This window comes from Amblyomma maculatum, chromosome 11 (assembly GCF_055883805.1).
Source record: "Amblyomma maculatum isolate TAMU_Amacu chromosome 11, ASM5588380v1, whole genome shotgun sequence".
In the NCBI taxonomy this organism is placed as follows: domain Eukaryota; kingdom Metazoa; phylum Arthropoda; class Arachnida; order Ixodida; family Ixodidae; genus Amblyomma; species Amblyomma maculatum.
This window is the reverse complement of record NC_139354.1, coordinates 8,697,462-8,724,344: the sequence shown is the minus strand read 5'-3', so window position 1 is coordinate 8,724,344 and position 26,883 is coordinate 8,697,462. Positions and strand designations below refer to the sequence as shown.

The following is a 26,883-nucleotide window of genomic DNA, read 5'->3' as shown; positions in this document are numbered from 1 at the left end:
TTGTGCTATCCTAATGCTGAATTTTTAAGATCCTTGCTACCTTAAAGCCATGCCATTAGGTTCATCAAAAATTGGCCAAAATTAAAAATATGTTTGGCTTATCACAGGATGCTCTGGGCTCATCCTGCACCCCCCTTACACACCCACCCACCTGTATTTATGGCGCAATCAAAACTGGCCTGCATCAGTGCTTCAGCAGCTTTACAGTCAATGAAACACTGCATGCACACTGTCAAGAACATTGTTCTTTTTTTTTTTTTGGGTGCAAATTTATACCTGGATAGGTACATAAAAACTAGTGAAAGTGAAAATGACTCCAGTCAACCTCTCAAGGTATGTCATGGCACTTCAGGACCAGTCTGACATATTCTCCAGGATGAACTTACATAGCATGGGCAAACAATATTAATGCAAGGTAGCCAGAAATAGCATGTCAAGCAAAACGGTAAAAGGCACTGTAAAAGGACTTAAAATGTACTGCTGCAAACTACTTCTGTCACCACTGAAAATGAGAAGAAATTGGTCTTCAAAGAATCAAAAAGCATTTTCCCTTTTCCTTCATGTTACGGTGGGCCAGTGGATTTCATTAAATTATGATATAAGAGCAGTACTACACATTGTGATAGCGTAATATGAAAAGCAAAAATACACACATTGTGATAAGAATGACTTAACTGTACAAGTGTCATGTACTATCGGGGACATAAGTGCCAGGACGTGGCTTCGCCGGCCGGAGCGCGAAAAACTGCATCGTTGCGCCAGCTAGAGGCAGTTCACCCGGTTCGAGATCAAGGAGGAGCGCATGAGCGCCCTAGCTAGTACGTAAGCATGTACTGACGGTGCCTTCACGCGAGTTGCTCTTCACCCAGGAGTCTTCCGCCAGATGCCGCAATACGGGCATCGCTGTGTTCATGTGCTACACGTGCTGCTGCGATAGAATGACAAGACACTTGTCATGTCGTTCGCCAAAAGGACACAATAATTTCTTGAACAGATGTGCATTGAATGGCAGGCTGTTTTTATTCTTATCGTTTCCAACAGCGGCTCTCTTCGCAGACAACCGAAAATTGATTTTGTGGAATGAGAAAGTGGTACACGCCCCCTTTGAAACCCTTATCAGCATTTGATAGCGCTTGATTTAAACCCACGAAATGTGCCGGTCAAGAGACAGTGGCAGCGAAAGCTTTTGCAAGACAGTCACTGCTTCTCAGAAATGGCCCCTCCTATTCCAATCGAAGAGAGGAAATTAATTGCGTGCTACTCTGTTGAAGGTGTGCCTCAAAGAGAGATCGCTCGGCTCACTGGTCATTCGAAGTGGGCAGTGACTCGTATTATACAGGCGCTCCGTGATGAGGAGGGGCGACTTACCGACGCTCCCCGTTCTAAACGGCCAAGGGCAACTGACGACGAAACAGATCTTCTCATAGTAGGCGCCGCAGTCACAGATCCATTTATGAGCGCCAAAAGCATGAAGAAAGAGCTATCCTTGAATATTTCTTGCAAGACCATCAAAAGGAGACTGCACAAGTGCGGGCTAAACAACTATGTCGCTGTCCAGAAGCCCGTCCTCAGGGAAGCACAGCGACAGGCAAGGCTTCACTTCGCTCGTACACATGAGCAGTGGAGTTCTGCCAACTGGTCCGAGATACTCTTCACAGATGAGTCTACCTTTTCGACAAGGTGGGACCAGAAGCGGCGCGTTTGGCATGCCATGAATTGCAGGTATGATTTACAGTCCTTTGCATTACTGTCAAAAAGAACGGAAAAAATTCTCTGCCATTCATGGTACCGGAAGAAATTCTCTGCCATTCATGGTACCGCAAGCATTGTGGAGCTTTCTCAGTTCCTTTAGTTTTTATGAAGCTTTATTCTATTTATTCGCTACAGAAACTCGCTTTAAATTCATTGGTACGCAAACTTGACACCGTAACTGTTACTGCATAACTATGCTTCTGTATAAGCACAAAAAGACGAACAACCATATTTACGCCCTCAGAAATGAAAATATTAGCTATTATAACCCACCAAAAGAAAAACTCGGACTTTGCTCAGTTTTCCCACTTTCATCTTTCGAAAAGGGGGTTACGTGCCAAAATACACGGACAAAAGAAGTAAATCCTTTAAGGCACAGTAACCCACTTTTTGCAGGATGAATGTCCACTAACTAGTACAGATTACTGCTCTCTTTTCACCGTTCTCTTCTCCTTCGTGCAGGTACTTGCCAGAGTACACTCAAAGTGTCCTCTCCAGTGGACGCTGTGCTGTTGCTGTTTAGGGAGCCATAAGCAAGGAAGGAGTGGGGCCACTTGTAAGAATAAGTGGTCACTTCGACGCCAACGCCTACTGCGAGATCATAAAAACCCCACTTGTGCCATATGTTCTTGACGGTCCGTTTCCGGACGGGTGCTACTTGCTGCAGCAAGATCGCAGCCCAGTGCACACTGCCCAAAAAGTGAGCGCAACGCTTGAAACTCGCAGTATAACCGTGCTGGAGTGGTCACCCGATGGCACCGACATGAACCCAATTGAAAACGTTTCGGGCCCATCCTCAAAAGGAACTTGCTGTCAAAAACCTTCGGTGGCGCCACAGCAGACGGATTGTGGAATGCAATACAGCAAGAGTGGAAAAAGCTGCGTGAGCATCCCGAATGCATAATCCGCCTTTACGAGTCAATGCCTCGCAGATTGCAACAAGTCATTACTGCGGAGGGAAAATTTTTCAGGTATTAAACCAAAGCAATGGTACTTTCTATAGCTATGCTGAGCATGCCAAGATGTTTTTGTTACTAGGTGAATAAAAATTTTTTTTGCATGAGTCAATGCCTCGCAGATTGCAACAAGTCATTACTGTGGAGGGAAAATTTTCCAGGTATTAAACCAAAGCCACGGTACTTTCTATAGCTATGCTGAGCATGCCAAGATGTTTTTGTTAATAGGTGAATAAAAAGTTTTCTCGTCCCTGACTGAATTTTTTTCCTGGTATCTAAGGCATGAATTAGAGATGTTTTTCTCAACTGCAAGTAAACGTGATGGTAACATCATTGTTACCAAGGAAAACATAGAATTTTCAAGACATCGGCTTCCAAACTCGCTGCTTTTTAAAATTGAAAACAAAGCATCAGACAAAAAATCACCTAATTGAAGCTCAGTAATTTCTCTACAACCGTTGCACCCAGTTAACGACAATCATTGAGAATCTGCATGTGTTTTTACTCATGCAATATAGAGTCGATGCTCGCATGAAGCTTTAACTTCCCAGAACCAGGGAAAAAACCACTGTTGCAAACGGTAAGAATAAAAACAGCCTGCCATTCAATGCACGTTTCTGGCGTGCACACGATCACAGCGATGCCCATATTGCGGCATCTGGTGGAAGACTCCAGGCTGAAGAGCAACTTGCGTGAAGGCATTGTCAGTACTTGCTTACGAGCTATCTAGGGCGCGAATGCGCTCCTCCTTGACCTCGAACCAGGTGAACTGCCACTAGATGGAGCAACGATGCAGTATTTCGCTCTCCGGCCGGTGGAGCCGTGTCCTGGGCACTTCTGTCCCTGATAGTACATCAGTGAGCAGAAAAGAACTCAACTGTTTAAACACATTTCGTTTTTCTTCACTATACTCGCATGTTCAGAGTCACTCCTTTCACGCAGTGCCCAGATTCACAGCACACATTTCAGCTAGCCCACAGAGCAGGATATTCTGCCTGGTTCTGCACGCCAACCCAATACACCACTGAAAAAACTCATGCACGCAAATGTGCGCCAAATTCAACAGGGATCTATGCATGACTACCATCAAGCGATTCATCCTGCCAAGGTGTCTGTACACACTATTACGAATGCAATATGGTAAGGCAAAAATTACATATCCTATGACAACTTCGAAGTAAAATTCCTGTGAAAAAACATGGCACTAATAATAAACATGCTCGATCTTTGATATTGCATGTATGGTCACCGAATTTCAAATTTTCCTTCAATTAATCATTTCACAACCTTCTATCACTTAGAGTTTGTAAACAGCACAATGTGCACACACAGTACAAAGCCAACAACAAATATTGCGGATTTCGTGACAGACACTTATTTGCACACCTGTTATGATGGCCACCTTGCCCGAGAGGTTGACGATAGCTTCCGGAGGCATTTTTGTTCACAGCTGTAGTAACCAGAAGAAGCACAAGTGTTATGGCACTCAAAGACACAGCGGAAAAGAAACAATAATACTACAGCTCTCTGAGTGCCATTGCCCCAAGCTTCTGCTCCCTTTCAACACAGCTGTAGAAGTCAGGAGCTGCTTACGACTCGGGACATAAAACCGGCAACATCGCTTGAAGTGCTGCCATGCTCAACGAGCAGACTAGCGATAGCACTCTCTGATACAAACACAATGAAAAGTTCAAAAACTTATGCAGGGTGGTCAGATTCATCAGTCTCTGCTGCTGGTGGTGTATATGTAAGGGTGGGATTAGCCTTAAAATGGTGTGTCAGCATTTGCTAAGCCTGAAGTGAAAGAGTACATCCCATAATGCTGACACCCTCCAGAAACTCCAAGAGCATTTTTGTCACTGGGCACCGCTTAGCTTGTCAGCCTTCAGGGTACTCTCATGAATCTGTCGTATCAAAGTTCAGTGACTGTCTCAAGGGACAAGAGAAAGCAGAATGTGGTTTGCCTCTTTTTCTTTGCTTCAGCAGTCTTCACACCTCTCTTGCATTTACATCAAGACTGCTGTGCGAGAAACCTACTCTGCACAAAGTATGCCTACACATCAGTATGGTCGCATACGATTCACCATGCCACTCCATTTATGTGCATAAACTGTGCTGTTGTAGACGATTAGAGTAATGTCTTTTTAGATCTGCCCACATTTCTGTGATAACTGTGAGACGCTGCCATTTCATCTGAGGAGATTGAATGTTTTGTTAGATGGCCACTGTGCCTCACCATCCAATGTGTAGCTTTCACACGTTAAGGTGCTTTAACCATTGTGCAATAATCGTGTTGTGAAGTGTGGCTTTTGTCAAACAGTTACCAATCTGCTACGCACTCAATGCTCCGGTGAGAAAACAAGTCAGGGAAATAAAGGCACAAAATTAATATGGCTTACAACACAGAGTGAGTAATAATGTGGTGCTTGCAACAACTCAATCAACATATCCTCCATCGTCATCATCATCAGCCAGACTATACTCACTACAGGGTGAGGGCTTCTCCCATTTTATTCCAATTAACCCAGTACTGTGCTAGCTGCATCCACTTGACCCCTGCGAATTTCTTAATCTCATCCACCCACCTAATTTTCTGCCGTCCCCTGCTACGCTTACCTTCCCTCGGAATCCAATTGGTTACTCTTAGAGACCATCGATTATCCTCTCTTTGAACTACATGCCCTGTCCATGCCCATTTCTTGTTCTTAATTTCGACTAGCATATCAGTAACTTGAGTTATTTCCCTGACCCACTCTGAACACTTCCTATCTCTTAAAGTTACACCTGCCATTTTCCGTTCCATGACCCATGACATATCCTCCAACACTTATATGACATATATATTATTATGACATATCCTCCAAATACAAACAGCTTTGCAGGCCTCCAGGCAAAAAGATGCATTTTCACAATGTGTAAAAAAAAAAGAAAGCTTGCTAAAGAGCTTAAAAATAAACAAGAAATACTTTGCTAACACTTTTCATAACCTCGGAAGGATATCAGGCAGATGTGCAAAGTGCGAATTAATGGCAGTGCATGTGAACACACAGATAGACATTTAATTGCAAATAGCATTGACAGGAAAGTAAAAGGTTATCTAGCAAATTGCCCAAGTGGCTGCATATGGTATTAGGCACATATGTGGTTTAATGAAAATGTAATAAAGACTAACAAAGAACAGCGAAACCAACTATGTTGACCTAGGCTTCAAATTACACTAGACTACTAAAACATATGGCGTTTTATGGTGCATAAGCAACTATGGTCAACATGTGCCAAACGCAAACCAGTAAAACATATAAACTATAAAAAGTTGTTTTTCAGAAAGCTATGACAGCATGAAATCTTCCTGAGAACTGCATGTTTATCTTTGAAATTTAACTAGAAAACTCCGATTGCAAAACATTTCACTTGGTAAAGGTGAAGGTGCAAAGCTTACACATGAGATGGTAAACTGTTTGCTAAGAAAAAGAAAAGGCCTCTGCAGGCACTCAAGCCAACCTGTCGCTTCTCAGAGGGATCAACTGAACAGTCAATATGTGCAGCACAGTCCCACTTAAAAGGTATGATGCACCTAAATTCATCAGCACAATGAGAGGAGCATTACAGCCCAATGGATAGGGATGACACACTGATTAGACTCGAGTATGAAAGCTGAAATGAGTGTTTCCACGGTGGTGCGTCATGTTGAAAATAACTTGCAGACAAGTTGATGCTCACATTGAATTGTACATTGAAGAAATAGAAGCCTAAATTTTAATGCTGCCTGGTTGCCCAATGAATCCAATGTATATTAATTAAAACACAGCAATCATTTGGCTTATGATGTACAAAACCTTGCCATTGAGATTATACAGGTTTTACTGGAAAAACAATCAGATGACATGCAGTGTGAACTTTAGTGCCCATTTCTCAGCCAGGGTTTTTTTGCCACATACAACGAACTTGAAAAGTATTTTAATGCAACAATTAAGCTGTAGTTCACCCTCTACGGCTTCTAAAAAAAAAAAAAAAATACCGCTAATCGTCTCAAACATGCTGTGCAACATAGGCACAAGTAGTGAAAATATTTTATGTAAAGCATCTGGCCCTAAAATATGTGCGAAGTGGCTTTCGGTGCGTCTACCTGCAAAAGCTCGCCTCCCGATTTTTGCTGCAATTCAGTGCCAGTCACATTACACAGTGTTTTTTTCGCGCAGTTTAATCAATAACGACAGTAAATTTATCTAACTGAAACATCGTTCGCATTTAGAGCAAGGACTGACACCCCTCAGCACTGCAGAATTTATTGGATTATGTTTAATCAGTTACGGCACAATTCGCAAAAAAAAAAAAAAAAAAGGGGGTGAGTGTCAAGTATAAAAGTAAAATAAGAAACAAAAACACACACGAGCGAAATGCAGCAACCGTGTCACACACAGCCGGTTTCAAGGTCCGGCTTTGCTGGCTCGAATATGTATGGCACGAGCTATACGTGATTATCAAGTCAAATTGAGGCGAAGCCCCACGGCTTTTGTTTCGTTCGAACGCTCATCAAAAACGCATGCTTGCAGTCGGTAGCCGTATCGACTCGTCGGAGGAAGTGTTATACAAGTATGTACACATTTCGGAGTTGCGAACCGGCTTTTCCTCAACTGACACCAAGGTCAATGTCATGTTTCTTTTTTTTTTTCTTTCCTGGGCTTCCTAACAAGCTTACATCCCAGATGGTTATCGAAGCTGCAACTTACAGGAACCGCCGTCGGCGAAGGCGTCGGGACTTTGATTGGGGTATTCGGCTGCTCTGGGAATGCAGGTCCGAGTGACAACAGCACCGGCGCGCGTTTCAGGATTCTAGTTCGATAAAAACGGCGCCACAGATATAATTCCTCTTTGTTTTCCTTTGCCCCACGCTCCTACCGCAATCGCGACCGGCCAAGCCGTCGCCCCCTCGCCAGTGAGGAGCGACGTTATCGCTTGTTTGTCGCGGGGATCAAAAAAGTAAAAAAAAAAAAAAAGAAAACGCTAGCACAGATTTGCTGGCAGTAAAGCAGCAAACCGAGGTACTTGCCCGAGGCGAAGACGCAAGGCACAGCGAAGCAGTCGCATCAACTGTTTACAATTCTCTTCAAGTGCAACCAGCGCAACCGAGTGCTACTGCTACCGCCGCACGCTGCTGCCGGCGCAAGGACTCAATGGAAAGGGAAACCTGCATACGAGCAGAGCCCGGCCAACGCATACGCGTATTTACAACTAGAGAGATGCCTTTAAATGCATCTCTCTAGTAGTGAATACGCACACGCGTTGGCCGGGCTCTGTTCGTATGCATCTCTCTAGTTGTGAACACGCGTACGCGTTGGCCGGGCTCTGCTCATATGCAGGTTTCCCTTTCCATTGTAGACGGTTTCGAGCTTTGTTTTCGCGTAAATTGCATTAAAAGACCTTGAAGACCACACTTGCGTCCCGAGATGCGCACTATGCCAGAAGCAGCATCCCTTGAGGGACAAGAGCTGCAGAAAGATTTATAGGACACCACATACCGTCATCAAGAAGAGATGGGAGCAAACAATGGGAGCAAAAGCTTCGGAAAGAGGAAGAGGCCTCTGCAGTTGGACACATCTCCCTTCGCAACAAGTTTGAGGGAATGAAGGACCCAACTAGTAGGGGAAGTTCTGGCTCCAGGGATAGGCCCAAGTCTGCGCGCGGGAGAAACAGCTCCAAGGTGCGGCTGAACATTCCTGCACAAGAAGACAAGGCTGACGGGCCCGGAGGTGCTGGAGAGAGCCTGCGGGTTAAAAAAACCGGTGGTACAAGAACTTGGATCGTCCAGGAGGGACCCTGACAACCTCTGGAACTTGGAAGCTGCGAAGCAACAGGTGAGCCCCGGGAGGGGGTTATTCCAGGATAAAAGTAATGATTCCATTGAAAAGAAATTGGAGAAGTTAATCAAAGAGAATGTCGAACTGGTTAAGAAACTAGAATGCATAGAGAAAGGAAATTCAGAACTTCGGAAGGGACTTTGAAGGCTTGAAGCCATGGAGACTCAAGAGGGAGAGCTAGTTGACACCCAGATGGGCAATGACCGACTGTCCAAGTTGGAAGAGAGACAAAATAAAATAGAAGGGGCCATGCAGACGGCTAAACTTAGACAAACATACTCGGGTCTAAGTTCTAGACCACATTCTTCCAGACAATGGCCCGTAATCGTTCGAAAACGAAAGACGACTTGTATTATTTGGCAATGGAATTGCGGGGGCTATAGACAGAAGAGAGGGATACTGCAACAGCTATTGGAATCAAGCGCAGCTCCCCCAATAGCCATAGCACTCCAGGAAACAAACTCGAATAATATCAGGCTTAAAGGGTACAAAGGATATTGTAGCGAACAAGGAGCGCAGGGCACATATAGTCATAGTTATAAGAAAAAGACTACGAGGGGTAGACTCTACTCAATTGCGTACTGCGATGCGGCCTGCGGCCTAGAAGGGGCGGCTGTAACGGCAGTAATCGATGGAGACTACGAGACAGTGGTCACCGGATCCCTCAACACAAGAAGCTCGCTCATAGCGGAAGAGTCTGCTCTGGCGTTAGCCTGCAGGAGCACCAAAGCCGAATTCATACTTTGCGACAGCAAGATAGCAGTAAGAAACTTTAATAAGGGGATTGTTTCGAAAGAAACAGTTAGGATACTTGGAAAATCGGTATTGGATAGAGAGATCTCCATCATGTGGGTCCCGGCTCACGAGGGGATTCCAGGCAATGAGGCTGCTAACAGTCTCGCCCGAGATATCTACACCCGGGCGGCCGTGGAATCACCCTTACCCGAGTCGAAGGGTCCGCTCATCACGTACACGGAAATCATGGCTGCACACAGGAATGAAAGATTAGACCTCACACCTCCTGATCGGTCTCTCACACCTAACAAGTGCAGAGAGTGGAGAGAATTACTAACAAACCGATTCTTTCCATCTTATATATACGGGGAGGGAGAGGAACCTTAAAAGTTCTGCACCAAATGCGGGATAATAGCCAATCAGGATCATCTTATTTGGGAATGGCCAAATTGTCCAGGGCATATTGATGGAATCAGAGAGAAAGAAACCTGGGATGCCGTTCTCCGGAGCTGGGCTCCGGAGCAGCAAGCTCGAGTAATCCGTCTGGCACCGAACGCTTTGCGATAGACGTCCCCCTGCGGGGCTGCCTCTCCCTTGGAGGCCCCCTAGGGTATAACTAAGGGAGCGGAGGGGCCTCTACATCGACGGCAATAATGTTATCTTGAACTTGAACTTCATTCTCTTAAATTTTAGTCGTTTTTAGAGCAATTTGATTCATTTCCTCAGTCTGCTAGTTGCCTTAGCATGTTCGCATCAGAGTTCGCTCATGCGATTATTATTTATATTATTATTGTTATTATTCTCTTCTGATGAATACGAGCATAGCATGAAATGTCCCAATGCATTGACCCTAATTTTCAGTTTTCATTGTCGCCTTGTATTCCGTAGGTATTAAAAAATTCTTGCCTTTTATGCTTTATTCTGCTCGGCCTTTGTGGATTATTATTATGTGACTGACAGTACGCCAATTGGCATATCACGCAAGTGCATTTGATCGACCGTCACTACACTGTGCACCTACAAAAGACAACACATTATATTTATGGTTATTCGTTTTCGGGTTTTATATATATATTTTTTTTTCAAATTTGGGTGGTAAAAATCGGGCGTTATTTTTTGATTTCATAATAGGGGAGGAATCGGGTTTTTTATGGAAACACTCCGAAATTCGGGTGTTATCGGGTTAAGTTTACAAACTAATAATTTGTTCGATTTCTCCTAATGAGTGGTAACGATAGTGTTATGTTTTGGTTTGTTCTCAAGAAAGTATTTTATAATTCGGCATTTCTGTCTTAATTATTACTCTCAGTGATATACAGCGGTCAGTGTTTGGACAAGAAAGATTTTCTTCAAGTGAGCTGGTAATCGACGTTTTACACGCCCTTATTAAGATACATAATTATCTGCATGTGCAGCATTTCGGTTTCCATCCGAGACCTGTCTTGTCTCTGGAGATATCCTAGCTGAGAGAACGTTCGCTGAACGCACAGCTGCCATTAGCTAGACAAAACTATGTCAGTGCTGCATTTGCTAGCCTGGGGTGGCGCACAGTTGCGTCTTTCCAATAGTATACCAGTTCAACACTTTCATTTATGGGGCTTGCTTCCAGCAAGTACTAGTTAAACTCCTCATGAATCGAGCCTACATCGCCCGCCACGGAAATAAAGAGGTCAGTAGTCATCAAACGACTGACTCAGCAGCCGCTCAGACACCAATTTTCCATATTGTCAACATGGTATTCTTCTTTGTCTGAGACGTTCGGTTTCAGAGTGCAGCCCCATTTTGCGGAGAATTTTGTGCAAAACTCTTTACAAAAAGTTTTTACTAATGTGGCGCTGTTCTTAGGTAACACAAACAAAACAACTTTCTCAGTCGCTTTTTAACGATCATCAAGGAAAACTCATTGACAATCTGCTGTAGCGTGACGTCAGTTTACGGGGTGATAGAAGCTTAGCATCTGAAGTTATTCGTTTTCGGGACATCTGAAATGGGTCTGGTGCATTTCTCATTAAGACTGCCTTCACATAAAGGACCTCTTTATCAGAAAATATCCTACGAATAGCTTCTACTTTGGTACTTTCATACGAGCTTTCAACGAGTACCATGGGCACAGCCATTCCAGAAACCGGGAAAAAGCGGGTTTTACCTGATCTTTAGGAACATGTTCAGGCTGCAAAAACCGGGTAAAATCGTGTTTTACCTGAAAACGAACAAACCTATATTTTGCAGCACATGTTTCTACGACTACTGTAACATCTCGTGCTATCTTGCGGACACGTGCTTGATCCATCTTTTCGTCACACTGTGTGCTATTTTATTGCTCTGTTGTTATATTCTGTGCTTTTATGTAGACTCGTACGTTCTGAGGAGGGCCGATCCCACGACCGAAACATCACGTAAATAACCGTTTCAATGTGGTCTTACGACTATATATTCACCATAACGCACAAACATGTAGGGAAGTCACCTTTGTATGTAAGCATAGGACAATCCTTATTTCAGATTGTTGCTCGAATCATTGTGAAGCGTCGAGAGATCGCATGTGCTTCATAAGCATAAGCTCTCCTGGAGCTCTTTGATGAAATAAGTTTGTTATCGGATTACTGAATCCGCAACATTCAAACTTCATATATAGAAGTATACCAATAACTCTTTCCTTTCAAAGTAGGAAATAACTTTTTACATTATTTACGGGACGCCGATTTCTCCGACATATCTCGTTTACATTATGTTGAAGTAAAAACAAAAATGCTGAAAAAAAAAAAAACTATAGCATCGGCCGCGCAAAAGGAACTGCAGGGTATACGCAAGGCCGGTCTCCTCTCGGTGAGGCGTAACCGTTAAAACGGCGATATTTTTTTGTTCCCAAGACGCTTTTGCGCTCCGTTACGAATATACAGACAAAAACTAAATAATAAGAAATGAGTCTGGAAATATCGTTTTCTTGAGTACCCGGCGAAGCGAGGTTAGTTTCAGTCGCTTTTATAGAAAAGCTAAACTTAAGCATCGTCTCAGGCTATGTTGCACCCACGGAGTAGTTGCACCGTACGGCGTAGACGCAGACGATACCCGCATTCCGCTGGCACCGCTGCCGCCGAGCTCGTGCTCGGTCAAGCGGTGACGTAGAGCCACGTGACAGAAACGATCCTGCCTCGCACCGTCTCCCATGGCAACGTCCCGAGTTTACAACGGCTCACTACCGAGAATATCAGCGCGAGCATGAAGGCTGTGTTTACGCTTCCGGAGAAGACGCACGGTCCGGGACCGGTGTTCTTCACGTGGCAGAAGGCGAGCGGAAACTACCTTGTGACAACTGGTTATGATCAGACAGTGAACGTGTACGACCGTCATGGCGACCGGAAGGACCAGATCAGCCTGCCCGGCATGTGCTCCGGGCTGGGCTACGACAAGGATGGCGACACGCTTGGCATCATCACGGACAGGTCTGCACGGCTGTTTTTGTGGGACGCAAACACGCAGCAGCTTGCGCAGGTGGACACTGGCCTTAGGGACGTGCTGACATTGTTGCTGTGGGCTAAGACTGGGCCATTTCTAGCCATTGGAACGTCCAAGGGGAATTTACTCATTTACCATCATCGATCATGCAGGAAAGTACCAATCCTGGGGAAGCATGCCAAGAGGATAACTTACGGGGCTTGGAGTCAGCAAAACATGCTGGCTTTAGTTGGAGAGGACAATATGCTGACAGTAAGCAACCAAGAGGGCGACACGCTATGTCAGACAACACTGAAATCAGAAGCCACGCTGGTGCAGTTTTCGTGCATGAAAAAAGACGAAAGGAGCACGGCTGAAAACACAGTTAGCCTGGTCCTCAACAAAAAGACGCTGCTTCTTCTTGACATCTACGATCCTGAAAATCCATTTGTTCTTGCATTCCAGGAAATGTATGGAAAGATAATAGAGTACAAGTGGTACGGAGCAGGCTATATCCTTCTAGGATTCACAAATGGTTACTTCGTAACCATCTCGACAAGCCCTAAGGATATTGGACAAGAGATGATGCAAGTTCGTTGTCACAAGCAGTCTTTGTCGCACATAGCTATATGTCTATCCCAAAATAAAGTGGCATCCTGCAGTGATAATATTATCAAAGTATACGACCTCTCCGATTTACAAGATGTGCAGTCTGTAGTAACAGTTGATGATGTACGGAAAATTGAATGGCTTGACTGGTCTGATGACGGCCAATTTTTGGGAGCAGGAGGTGCAGGGGGCAGCCTGCACGTTTTCCTCACAAAGCTGCCAACTTTGGGGAACAGCCTTGGTCATCGTTTTGCCTATCTGACATCGCTTACTGAGGTGACCGTGGACAGTGTCACAGAGCCTGAACTTCACATGACACTTAGAGTGGACATTGAGCCTAGTTTTATTGCTTTAGGGCCCTTTCATCTCGTTGTTGGGATGAACAATCATGCATGGTTCTATGCACTGGGTGACAAGTCAATGGTGCCACTTCATGATAAAGAATACCTAGGAACAGTGAGAAGTATGAAATTGAATGGCGACTATGCTGCTGCCCTTTTCGATGGCAAGCTGCAGCTTCAGCTTATAGAAATGGAGAACAGCGACTTAGAAGAACGGGAAAGCAAGCTATTTCCAGATTCTACTCACGGCCACGTAAAAATTTTGTGCCATACAGTTACTGAAGACTTTCTCATATATGGCACGGACAGTGGTTTTATTGAGTTTTTCTTTCTTGAAGACTGGACTGTCATCAATAGGTATAAACACTCCAGTGGAATTCGACAGCTACATCTTGATCCGTCGAACAGCAGGCTAGTGGTCCTGGATGAAAGGTTGCGAGGGTTTCTATACAACCCTGTGAATGACCATGTGATAGACATTCCAAACGTACCATCCGCTGTTAAGGGTGTTTTCTGGGACCAACACTTGGACAATAGAGGTTGTTTTGTTGTATTTGACGACACGAATGCCTACGTATACATGTATGTTTCAGAAACAGTTGTAGGGGCTCTTGTAGAGGCCATTAGAAAGGCAAGCATTCCTTCTGGGCAATACCCGCTACTCCTCCATAACGGCAGCTTGACCTGCCAAACGCAGAGTGGGAAAACTGCACTACTGCTCGTCACTGGAACAGAGGACAAAGGAAAGGGCACGGCTGCTCAGCAGCGCGAAGCGCTCGATGAATACCTGAAATTGCGCAGATTCAATGATGCTTGGCAGGTGTGTGAAATTCTGAATTCGAAAGAAGACTGGATTGCATTCGGAAACAGCGCTTTGTCTAACTTGGATGTTGACCTGGCTATTCGGGTATTCCGGCAAATTGGTGATGTTGGAATGGTGTGGTCATTGCGAGAACTCTGTGATATCGAGGACAAAAATCTTCTGGCAGCTTACCTTGCCATGTTTAAAGGAGATTTTGGAGTTGCACAAGATCTCTTTTTGGCATCAAGCCAGCCAACAGCTGCATTACAAATGCGGCGTGACCTGTTGCACTGGGAACAGGCATTGCAGCTAGCAAAGCGCTTAGCACAGAAACAGATACCTTTCATATCAAGGGAGTATGCACAGCAACTTGAGCTTGCAGGCGACAATGCCAGTGCACTGACCTACTATGAGTCTGGCATTACAAATGACCCAAACCACACAGACCATGACAAAGCGTGTCGTGCTGGCTTAGCAAGGACGTCGCTTCGATGTGGAGACATCCGAAAAGGAGTCAAAGTCGCAAAAGAACTAGATAACAGACTGCTGCTACGAGAGTGCGCAGAAATTCTCGAGGGCATGAAACAGCATCAAGAGGCAGCGCCTCTTTATGAGCAAGGAAATTACTACGACAAAGCAGCCAACTTATACATAAAACTTAAAAATTGGAGCAAGGTTGGTGAACTACTCCAGCATGTCACGTCACCAAAAATATACGCTCAGTACGCTAAGGCTAAGGAAGCCGATGGACGCTTTGCAGAGGCAGCTAAAGCATATGAACAGGCACATGATATTGAAAACGTTGTTCGAATACAACTGAACCATCTGAACAATTTGGAAGAAGCCGTTCGACTAGTGAAAGAGAGCAAGTCAACAGAAGGTGCAAGACTCGTAGCGAAGTTCTTTCAGAAATTAGGAGATACCGTTTCTGCGATACAATTCCTCGTGCTCTCCAAGTGCTCAGATGAAGCCTTCCAGCTGGCTAAAAGTTGCAAAAAGATGGATGCCTATGCCGATGCCATTGATGACAGCGGTTCTCTGGACGACTTCCATAGCATTGCTACGTATTATGAAGAAGAACGTAACAACTTTGATGCCGGTAAATTTTACATCAAGGCTGGCCACTACAAGCAGGCCATAAAGCTGCTTCTAAAGGCAACCACAAAGGATGACGATGAGCCAATCAACCTAATTGTGCAAGCTGCAGCAGCAGCTGCGGATGATCAGATAACCAGGCAAGTGATTGAGTTCCTCATGGGCGAAACAGATGGAATACCCAAAGACTTCAGGCATCTTTTCAGGCTGTACATGAGGCTTGGCCAGTACAAGGAAGCAAGCAAAACTGCTGTTGTCATTGCTCGCGAGGAACAAAATGCCGGAAACTATCGCAATGCGCACGATGTGCTTCTCAGCATGTATCAGGAATTGCGCAAGCATCAGATCAAGGTTCCAGCCGAAATGCACCACAACCTAATGCTACTCCACAGCTACATCCTGGTGAAGGTGCACATACGTCGTGGCGACCACATGCAAGCAGCTCGGCTGCTGGAGCGCGTGGCTAACAACATTAGCCGGTTTCCAGCGCACATTGTTCCCATTCTGACCTCAGCTGTGATAGAATGCCAGCGGGCTGGTCTCAAGAACTCGGCGTTTACATATGCCAGCACCTTGATGCGCCCGGAATATCGTAGCCAGATCGATGCGAAGTATCGGAAAAAGGTATTTTCTTTCTAAAGGCCGAACATTTGCACATAGATTTTTAAATTTTTGTTAAAACGCTATTCTAGGATTCTTTTCGCTTCATTTATCATGTTTTAGTCTGTTGCACGATTCAACAACAACAAAAGTGTTCGAGTCAATGCCTTACTGTGGAAGAGGATATTTTTCACGAGAATTTTGATGATTTAATGTAAGAAATAAATTAAGTAGAACTACAATAAAAACGTCATCTATCGTTTTGAGATAACGTTTTCAGTTAGCTTTCCTTTGAAGCTGCATAGCTGTAGAAGGCTGCTAGAAGAAATTTTCTTGCCAGCTATTGCCATAAAAACGAAGAAAAAAAAAACACGCAAAGCGACAAAAGTATGACACGGAGAAGCAAACATGACAATACAGAAAAAATGTAGCCACAATTTTTTTTAATGTCATTCAAATAATGGCTGCTGCATGCTTCTTGCGTATTTTGCAGAGATGCACTTTTAAGGAGCACCACAACGTTCAGAGTAAAATGCAGTGTTTAACTCTTCCAGAAATGCCTGCCTTGCATCTGAAAACACACATTTTCCTTTTTCCTGAGGCATATGTTGATATTAGTTCTTAGCCCAAAGGGCATGCAGCAAAGTTGTGACTACACGTTGGTGAAACCCTGTCTCCACTTTTTTTTTTCCCGCAACTCTGAAGGTGGAGGCCATTGTACGCAAGCCCCATCGGGAGCAAGAAGAGTTGGCCCAATCACCATGCCCCTTTTGCGGCTGCAGTCTGGCAGAGATGGAGTTGCTGTGCTCTTACTGCACAGCCAACCTGCCCTTCTGTCTGGCAACTGGCAAGCACATTGTAAAGGACGACTTCACGCAGTGTCCGAGGTGCAGCTTCCCTGCTATTTACTCACAGTTCTGTGCCGTGCTCGCATCAGAGACGAGCTGCCCCATGTGCCTTGAGCCAGCGTCCGCGGACCAACTGCAGCTTTCACAGTTCGAGCCACAGATGCACAAAGACACAGAAGAGTAGCTTCTCAGCGGACTGCATTTACCTGGTGCCTCCGAAGTGCAAAACTGCTAATAACATCAAGATGTTAAAAATTAGCTGGAAAGTGCAGCATAGCTGAATCTCAGCATAAAAATCATAACAAAGTTTGTTTTGCAGTTATGCGCCCTGTAGGATTAGCTACGCAGTCATGACGTGGTGAAGCTGGCAGTAAATAATGTGTGGTCGTGCTAAGGGAAAATACAAACTTCTGGCGAAGAAGTGTTGGAGACCCCTTTAAATTATCTGTCACGCATCTTTTTCTTGCACCTAAATAAAATATCAGTGACTGAACCTCTATTGTCCTGGAGAAAACGTTATTTGCTATCTCAAAGCACACTCATTCTTCTTGAGGCAGCTTTGCGACGTCAATCAAGCATGCGGCTTTCATTCTTGGTATGCATTGTACGAAAAGTTATGATATCTGGGCGCCCAGAAAGATCGCCGAAGCTGTAATATTTATTTTAACGTTTTGTAGAAATGCTCGTTTCGAGCCGATGCTGTCGAACGGCAGCGACAGTATTCGGTGGCGGGAACGAGGTGGCAGCTGGTCTGAGTGCTGCCTTCTTATTGGTTGGGTGTCTAGTTTGAATTTTTTTTTTTTTTTTTGTAATCGGGCAATGGATACAAGATCGCACCTGGCCAAACTGAAAATGAGCAGTGAAAGGGCACAACGGCTGATGAAAATAACGTCGGGGGCAACACTTTCCATTTCGCTTCAAACTTTCACAGAAGATAGTGTTGTTGTTAGAACCGTAACGAGAAGGCAGCGCAAAAAATAAAAAGCCCTTGGTAGCCGAAAATGGGAGGAGGAAATCTGAACAGGAGTCTTTGCGGAAACTGGTTGTAGCTTTCCAATCTTGCCAACAAAGTATAATCCGGCAGCTTTCAAAATGAGCCGCTGTGCGCTTCCCCGAAAAGGCAACAACTGCCTGCAAAGTTACGCGCAAGGCGCATATCTAATTGTCAGCAGACAGTATTGACACTGGAAAGTGAAATTGGCAAGTGAAATGTTTTTATCTCCCCTTTTTATTTTAAATTTTATGTGAAATAACTCATGTCCGATGTCCGACGTAACAATTCCTTTTGCACTCGTTTCTGGAACATGTGTGTAATCCTTTTATGATACTGCAGTAAAAGAAGACGCAATGGTACTCCTTTGAATGGACTGGAGTAGATTTGGCCAATGGCAGAAAGTACTACGCACATAACACCCCCGGAATATTATCAGCCCTGAGTTGCCTCTTACAACACTGTACAGTAGCTAACCCGATAAACTTTCTTTGTTCTTTTTTTTTTAGGTCAACGTCTACAACGGTAAATAAGACCAGATAAGAAAAGCTTTTGTATGCCAGATATTTTGTTGAGAGACATAAGAACAGTTCAGTAAGCTGCATGACATCTCGCAATACAAAAAGAGTGACAGAATCATCTTGGCCTTTCAGTTCGACGATAAACAGCTGCGGCTTCAACCTCCTGAAACAACAAACGTGGGTGCTGTGATACTGGTATTAATTTGCACCACTTTGAGTTCCTGTAATTACAAAGCGCTTTTGGGCTCTTACTTAATCGAAAGGCGGCCGCTACAACCGGCGTGCAATTCTCTGCTAATGAGGAACCATGAATCGGCAGCAAAAGCTCACACCAAAACCTCTTTGAGGTGCTTTTACAACAGGCGCAGATTCAGGGGCAACACTTGGAGGGACCAGTTCCACTTGCGAATGCATTTATTCAAATTTCCTACTTGAAAAAAAAAAATGGCAATAGATGTGCATCTTTTCATAGAAAATAATTGCCCGAAGAGGGGCAGGCCATCTTGACACAGTGTCTATACTGCGCAATCGTTATACAAAAAAGAAAGAAAGAAAAGTAGCTTCCGCTTTTAAGACTAACAGGACGGAACCATATCTCCGGACAAGTTAACACAGACAGCTTGTCAACGTGAGAAGTCTTGAAAGCACAATGACACTACTTCAGATGGTTCAGTTTTACAGGAACCGGGAATGTCAAAGCACTGACATATTTAACAAAAATAAAGATTCACATACACTAGACTGTAAAGCGTCTTGATTATACAAGAGTTTTAATGCTCAGACCATGTGATTCCAGAAGTATACAATCGCCCTACAAGTCGGAACACAACTTCTGCACATGAGCATTATAATGAAATCTCCACCTCCCCTCTTCAGCACATAAAACATTTTGGTTTGCATATCCGCTGCAACAAAGATGAGAACAGAAGTAAAGATGACAGGGCACATTATTGGCTAACATAATTTCAGTCCATTCGTCACGCTGGAACAATATGGTGAACAAAAACCAACTCCCCCGTGTAGTGCTGAACATAAATTGTTCAGCACTGCGTTATGAGTGTTTAACATGCAAGCGACAACTACTATATAAGACAATTTGCACGGCTAGCGATGACAAAAACAAGCCTACAGATTCAACATGTAGGATAAATAATGTGGTAATTAATCATTAGCATGCATACAAGTGGAGCCATAAGGCCACAGAGGAAGGCCATGCAGCGTTCACGGAAACTTTGCAGTTGAAAAGACAAAACCTGGTACGGGGGTACAATCCAGGACAGCAGCTTGTCATACACAGTTTCTCAATGTACATCAACAAAGATAACTAAGACTGCTAGCAAATGGCAAGGTGAGGTCGAGTAGATCAATAATTATAAGTTAGAGCGGTGTTAATTCATCGTGCGCTTTTAAGAAGTTGAGCATGTTGATTATACAGTGGAAGCACGAGAGAATACGCCAATTGTGATCGTTTCATTTTCGCTTCGTTAATATTGTATGCAGTCTAAACGCCTGTTCCCTCAGCAATTCCAACAAATGGGGCCAAAATGTATTACCACGAACAATTAAAAACTTCATTTGTTGCTTTTGAACAGACAGCATGCGGCCTTATCACTTAGCAAACGGAACGACTTTGTAAACTTTGTTCATAGTCACTGTCGCGAGACGGTGTGTTATCATTTTATTCGTTGCGCAAGATGTGCCGAGATGTATTGCGAACATTAGCAGCCAGCGCATCTGTGTCTACATTGTTCTCGGTTATGCCGGTCACATTCTGCGTCTTTATTTAGATGTTTCTGTGCCGACTTTAAATTCAGTCCTGTCAAGTGCATGCACCGGTCATTCGTAGATAGAAGACCGCTATCGCCGCTGCCGATTAATTTCTTTTTGCGGGCTTAAGTCAGCCCAATAAAGAGATCATTTGAGTGCAACTCAGCCTTCACTAACTGCATTTTCAGCATTACGTGAAATGGTGGAGGTGCTGAATTGCATTAATGTGGAATATCCCCAAGATGTCAGAGGAACAGAAGCCGCCCCTGGTCTTCGTGCAGCCCTGGGAGCCCCCATCTTCCAAGGACTGCGTAATGAAGTTGCGGAAGACTGGATGAACCTCTTAAAACGCGTTGCAGGATTCAACGCGTGAAACGACTCGACGAAGCTAAGGCAGGTTTACTTCACACGTCAGGGACCTGCAGAAATATTACTTTAAAAAATCATGAGGCTTCTTTAAAGGAATGGGACGCATTCAAGAAGGAACTTTTGAAGACATCATTGTCACCGCAGTACACGACAGAGCCGAGATCGGACATCAAGGCCCACGCGCAATGCGAGGACGCGAACAAGCGAACTTGAAGTTACTGTTGACGGTCGCAGAGTCACTGCTCTAGTAGACACCGGAGCTGACATTTCAGACATCAGTGAACCACTTGCCCCCCCCCCCCCCCCCCCCCCAGCTGAGGAAAATAACGACCACTTGCAATGGCCCGCTGATCCTCGCGCCACTGGCGGCAATCTTATCACAGCGTCGGGACGGTGCACCGCGAGAGTAACCACCTGTGTGCTCCTGCGGCAGTGCTTCCACGACGTGATTTTAGGAATAGATTGTTTGAATGAACAGCGGGCGATCATCGACCTTCGCTCAAAGCTCATCAAGCTCTCGATGGACAGCGCCATGCCTACTGCGACGACATCGACGCATCACATCGCTCTATACGTCCTCAACGGAGACTTAACCGTGCCGCCCTGATCAAGTGTCGTAGCCCGCGTGAGCAACGCGGTCATCGAAACCATTGAAGGTGAAGTCGAAAGAAACAAGCAGTTGTTGGAACGTGGAGATGGTTTTCCTCGACGAGATGAGGTGTCTTCGCCCTCCTCAGCCAGCCCGAAGACGATGCATCTAACCTATCCAAGCAGCCCACGTTCGACATCACAGTGGTCTACAAATCTACTCTCAAACATTCCGACGCAGACTGCTTGCTCCGGGCCGGGCTCCTGTTGACGTGCCTCCAAAAGTCGACTGCGATGCCTTCTTGAGGTCAGTAAGCGCCAGCAGTTTCGCACAAGGCAGCGCTTGGACCATGAGTTCAAAGACCTAGCGGATTAGTCAGAAGGCAAGATCGCTTCCCCTCCTACTGTGTTCAGGCGTCGGTTGTTGTCATTCGCGTTGCACAACGACGTACTCGTGATGAACTCCGCGCCCTATTGTACTGCATACCTCCTTGTCGTGCCTAAGGGACTCCGAAATGAAATTTTGCAGGACTTCCACGATGAGCCGACAGCAAGGCACCTCGGGATGATGTGCACTTTCCATCGGATCCAACAGAAGTATTACTGGCAGCGGTTACCTGCCGACGTTGTCCATTACGTGAATGCGTGCCGTGAGTGTCAGAAACGCAAGACGCCACCTCTCAGACCAGCTGGACTACTGAACCCAATATCGCCTCTGATTAAGCCTTTTCAACCAACCGGGATAAATCTCCTCGGCCTTTTCCTGACTTTACCAAGGGGTAGCAATTCGATAATCGTTGCAACATATTACATGACCCGATATGCCGAAGCCAAAGCCCAGCTGCCTTATGGTACACCGCAGCAGAAGTCCTGAGTTCTTAGTCGAACGTATTCTCCTGCAACACGGCGCCCCCGAAGGGTTCATCGCGGACAGGGGAAAGGCATTTACAACCACAAGCATTTACAACCAAAGTGAAAGCGTTCCAAGCTTGTGTGCGGCAGGGAGCCCACGACAACCCAGTCGAACAAAAAAAAAAAAAAAAAAAAAAAACTACGGAACTGTGTCAAAAGTACGACCAAATATGCTATAGTTCTGTCGTAAATGTCAGAATTTTCTGTGGTCCTGTATTACTTTTCTGTGGTTATGTAGTTTTGCTGCAGTAGTTTTCTGTTGTCTGTAGTTCTGTAGCACTTTTATGTTGTAACTACAGACATTTTATGTTACTGCAAAAGTCCTGTTGTCACAACAAGTTTCCCGTTAAAAAACCGCCCAGAAGCTTGTAAAAAAAAAAAAAAAAAAAAAGAGAGAGAAAAAAAAAAACATTCTGAAGTTTTTTCTGACTAGGAACGCTCGACAAAAATGCTGCCGCATGTGACAGACGAAGACACCCTCGACATCGCCGCTTACTTGAGCACGCAGAAGATGTCCGACGAATCGCTCGGCTACGCATTAAAGAATAGGAACGTACCGACGCCCGACGATACTATTTGCGGTGACGCAAAGCACAGTGCAAGCCAGGAGACAAAGTGTGGGTTTGGACGCCGGTTCGCCGCCGTGGACTCAGTGAAAAAATTTTACGCTTAGACAATCTTTATCAGTATGTTCGTAAAATTATTTTACAATATTTCGGAGTTGCCTCAAAATTGCCGAACTTGTTTTCTACGGTAACCTTTCCCCTCGTTGCGAGCGTAGTATAAACTTCAAAAGCCAAGTTTCGCTACGGATCGGTAGATTATAGACCATTTTTATCAGTATGTTAGGGAAAGTTTCTTGCAAAATTTCGCCGCTGCCACAAAATTATTTAAAATAAACTCAGCCCACTGGTTTCAGGTCACGGATGCCCTATACTCTCGATGTTCGCAGGTATCGGATATCTTTCTAAAATCGAATGTGACAGTGGCAGCACATTCACCAACTGCATAACCTCTACCATTTTAGATAATGGTGCACAACTCGTCTCGACGCATCACCCAAACTTTAATCCGGAATAATGAATGCATTCACTTCTGAAACGGTTTGAAAGCTCTTTATTATGAGCACAAACGCGACTGGGAAGCTTGCATACCTCCCGCTATGTTGACTCTGAGATCTGCTCCCCACGAGAGCACTGCTTTCAGCCCCGCGGAGATGATGTATGGCTGGTGTACGTTAAGAACCCCGCTGCATATGTTACGCTAATACTGGAAATGATACAATAAATACCCGAATGTAGCCCCATAAGTTCTCGACTTGATTTCGGGGCTCGGAAAAATAAAAAGATGAAGTGGCAAGCTAGTAATAGTATTGTCCAAAGATTATGTACAAATCGACCAAGAAACTTTGAGTTCGCAGATTATAGAATAACTGAGTTCGCAGAGCACAATGACTTACGTATGATGAATTACTTCTTCAGAAAACGAAAGAACCGGAAGTAAACATGAAAAACCCCTAACGGGAAGAGTAAAATTAAATTGACTCCATACTGTGTTCTAGGGCCAGTAATTGTGCAGGATGTAGAGATAATTGGAAAGGTGCAGTGCTGTGACCGCAGGATGGTACGATCTCGTAGTCTGCATTTAAGGGGGGGAAGAGAAAAAACTTGCAAGGAAGAGGCTCATCAACAAATTAACACTAAGAGAGAAAGTCAGGGAATTTAAAATCCCGCTGCAGAATAAATATTCAGCTTTAACCGAAGGTGACATTAGTGTAGAAACAAGTGTTATTTGCTGGCTGTACAGCATTTTTGATAAAGCAGGTAGTAAAAAATGAACGATAATTTCAAAGTAACTGAAAGTAAAAGTAATGAGTAACTTGTAGAAGTACGCGGTAGGGCTGTTAAACAGTGTGCCGATAAACTATATAAGAATAAAAAATATCTAATTAAGAGACGCCAAAGCATAAACGCAAAAATCAGACGTATGCACTAAATGACAAGACGGGCAAAGCCATGACCAATATATGCACAGTATAGTCAAAGTAACCGAGGAGTTCTACACTGATCTGTACAGCAGCCGAAGTAACCAGGACGATAACTTGAATAGCAGTAGCGATGAGCAATCAACATTCCGCCATAACGAAGTGCGAAGTAAAGAAAGCATTAGAAAAGGGGGGAATCAGCTGCGGAGGATCAGGTAACTGCAGATTTGTTGAAAGACGATGTAGAAATTGTGCTAGAAAAACGTGCCACCCTATATACCTTATATACGCTATACCTCATGACTTCGAGAGCACCTGCCTGAATTACGAAAAAATGCTAACGTAGTATTTTAATCAATAAGAAAGGGGACGTCAACGACTTGAAAGTTACAGAGCGATCAACTTACTATCCGTTACGTACAAGGCATTTACTAGGGTACTAGCTAATAGAGTCAGGGAAACATTAGAGTTCAATCAATCAAAGGATCAGGTAGGTTTTCGGAAATGATAGTCTATCATCGATTCCTATACCTAGCCAAAAAATAATCTATTACTATAAAGCATTCGGCTCAGCAGAAATCTCAATCGTCATGCAGGCATATTGCGTAATCAGGGTGTAGGTGAGCTGCGAAAGTAATGGAAAATATCTAAACTGGCTGTACAGCAATCATAGTACTCCATAAAAAAGTAATAAAATTCCCGTAAAGAAAGGAGTTAGGCAAAGAGACACAATCTCCCTGTGCTATTCACCGCTTGCTTAGAGGAGGTATTCACAGACCTGGAATGGGAACAGTTGGGGATGAGGATCGATGGAGAGTACCTTAGTTATCTGCGAATGCGGGACGGCATCGCCTTGATAAGTAACTTGAGCGCAGGGGACGAAGAGCAAAGAATGAATAATGATCTCGAAAGACAAAGCAGAAAAGGTAGCCCTAACTATTAATGTGGAGAAAGGTAATATTCAACAGCCTCGAAGAGGAACAGCAGTTTAGAGTAGGTAGCGAAACAGATGAAGTGGTATTCGAATATTGCCGCGAACCTTTATTTTCAACAGCTGCCAGCATGAGGCCTTATCACTGTGATAGTAGCAAACGGACCAACCTTTCTCTCTTTGTTCATGCTCGGTATCGGGAAACGCCCTTTTATCATTTTCTTTGAGCGCGGGATGCGCCCGGATTAGACTGGAATGACCGCGGGCGAGAAAAACTGTTTCCGTATTATTCCAGACTTTTCCAGTATCCCTTGGCTGTTTTATCTAGATCTTTCTGCATCTAGTTTAAATTGAGCACTGCCGAACGCAACGGGCATTCACTGTTTGGCGACCGACGAGCGCGCTTGCTTTATCCCCGCCGCCAAGTTGCTTAGTCTTTTTGCAGGCGCAGGTCAACCCAATAAAGACTTTCTTTCATTACAACGCTAGTCTCCTGGTTTCTCGTCTACGGCATTGTTACTACCACGCGAGATTTGGTGGAGGTGCTGACCTCCGTCAACGTGGGATACCCTCGAAGATGCCTGACGATTATAAGCCACCACTGGTCTTCGGGCAGCTCCGGGAGTCCCCCATCTTCCAAGAACTGTCCAGTGAAGATGTGGACCTCTTCGAACGCGGGACAGGATTCAACGCGTGGAGTGACGAAGCAAAGCTCAGGCAAGTTTATTGAATGGACCTCTTCGAACGCGGGGCAGGATTCAACGCGTGGAGTGACGAAGCAAAGCTCAGGCAAGTTTATTTCGCTCTACATCTGCGCGAATCTCGTTTGAAAACCATGAGGCTTCTTTAAAAGAATATGGTACCTTCAAGCAGGATCTTTTGAAGGCAAACGGCGAAAAAAGGAAGATCCTCCGCAAACGACGACGAGTGACGGCGCCGCAGCCACTACGTCGCCGCTCCACATGACGACATCCGCGACCACCCAACCAGAGTTCATGCTGCGGCACCACCGTCCAGAGAAGTGACGGTGTGCCCCGGCCGCGACCTCAGTACACGATGAAGTCGAGATCGGATACCAAGACCAACGCACAGTGCGAGGACACGAACAACTGACCTTCAAGTGACTGTCGACAGACGACTGCTGCCTTAATGGACTCGGGAGCTGACTTCTCAGTAATCAGTGGACCGTTCGCCGCCGAGTTGTAGAAAGTACCGACCATGGGATGGCCCGCGCATAGGAACCGCTTGTAGTGACCTTATCAGCAAAAGTGGCAGTAAATGGATGCACTTACCCTACCAGCTTCGTGGTCCTGCAGCAGTGCTCCCGCGACGTGATTTTGGGTATGGACTTTCCGACTGAACATCGGGCAATCATCGACCTTCGCTTAAACTCATCAAGCTTTCGAGGAATAAAACCATACCTGCTTCGACAAGTTCGGCGCATCACATTACTCTAATCGTCCTCAACGAAGAATTGAGCGTTCCGCCCCGATCAAGTGGGTACCGGTGACACCGAAACCACGGAAGGCGTCGTTGAGGGAAACACCCAATTGCTACTGGATCGAAGAGTGGGAATTGCAAGAGGCATCGCCCATTTCCAAAATGAAAAAAAAAAAAAAAACTCCACAGAATAATACCGGCACATCAACAAAGGCACGACGATTGGTTTCTGCGAAGAGTTAGGTGACTTCTTCCAACCACCAGAAGATACATCTGACGAAGGTCGTCAGCCTACGTTTGACATTAACCCAGCTCTACCCCGAAGCAGGCAAGACCAGATACGCACGCT

General features: G+C 44.9%; 2 protein-coding genes across 4 annotated transcripts in view; one reads left to right on the top strand and one right to left on the bottom strand.

Annotated features, from left to right (window-relative positions):
* Positions 1 to 7,908, bottom strand: part of LOC146172748 (uncharacterized) — a 28,959-nt gene extending 21,051 nt beyond the window's left edge. The window contains exons 1-3 of one of the 2 annotated variants that reach the window (XM_084584611.1): positions 7,759 to 7,886; positions 7,439 to 7,541; positions 4,095 to 4,158 (exon numbers count right to left, since the gene is read on the bottom strand). In XM_084584611.1, the coding sequence (XP_084440737.1) occupies positions 4,095 to 4,146 (52 nt within the window). In that variant the 5' untranslated portion in view covers positions 4,147 to 4,158; positions 7,439 to 7,541; positions 7,759 to 7,886. Of the gene's footprint in view, positions 1 to 4,094; positions 4,159 to 7,438; positions 7,542 to 7,758 lie in introns of both variants that reach the window. The other variant, XM_084584610.1, reaches the window with a different exon arrangement.
* Positions 7,909 to 8,016: 108 nt separating this feature from the next.
* Oseg6 (intraflagellar transport protein Oseg6) lies at positions 8,017 to 17,519 on the top strand. 2 transcript variants are annotated; one of them, XR_014701710.1, is made up of 2 exons: positions 8,017 to 8,563; positions 16,889 to 17,020. XR_014701710.1 is itself a non-coding variant. In XM_084583330.1 (2 exons), exons 1-2 carry the CDS (start codon positions 12,521 to 12,523, stop codon positions 17,213 to 17,215), a joined length of 4,014 nt encoding a protein of 1,337 aa, XP_084439456.1. In that variant the 5' UTR covers positions 12,507 to 12,520; the 3' UTR covers positions 17,216 to 17,519. The 2 variants fall into 2 exon arrangements, 1 of the variants encoding a protein (XP_084439456.1); XM_084583330.1 differs by lacking the exon at positions 8,017 to 8,563 and adding an exon at positions 12,507 to 16,207 and having other exon boundaries at positions 16,889 to 17,519.
* Positions 17,520 to 26,883: the final 9,364 nt, after the last annotated feature.

Excerpts from the sequence above, each read along its gene's own strand:
- Oseg6 (XM_084583330.1), top strand. The coding sequence starts at position 12,521 with ATGAAGGCTGTGTTTACGCTTCCGGAGAAGACGCACGGTCCGGGACCG. Across the intron at positions 16,208-16,888 it reads ATGCGAAGTATCGGAAAAAG|GTGGAGGCCATTGTACGCAA; the intron begins GTATTTTCTTTC and ends GCAACTCTGAAG.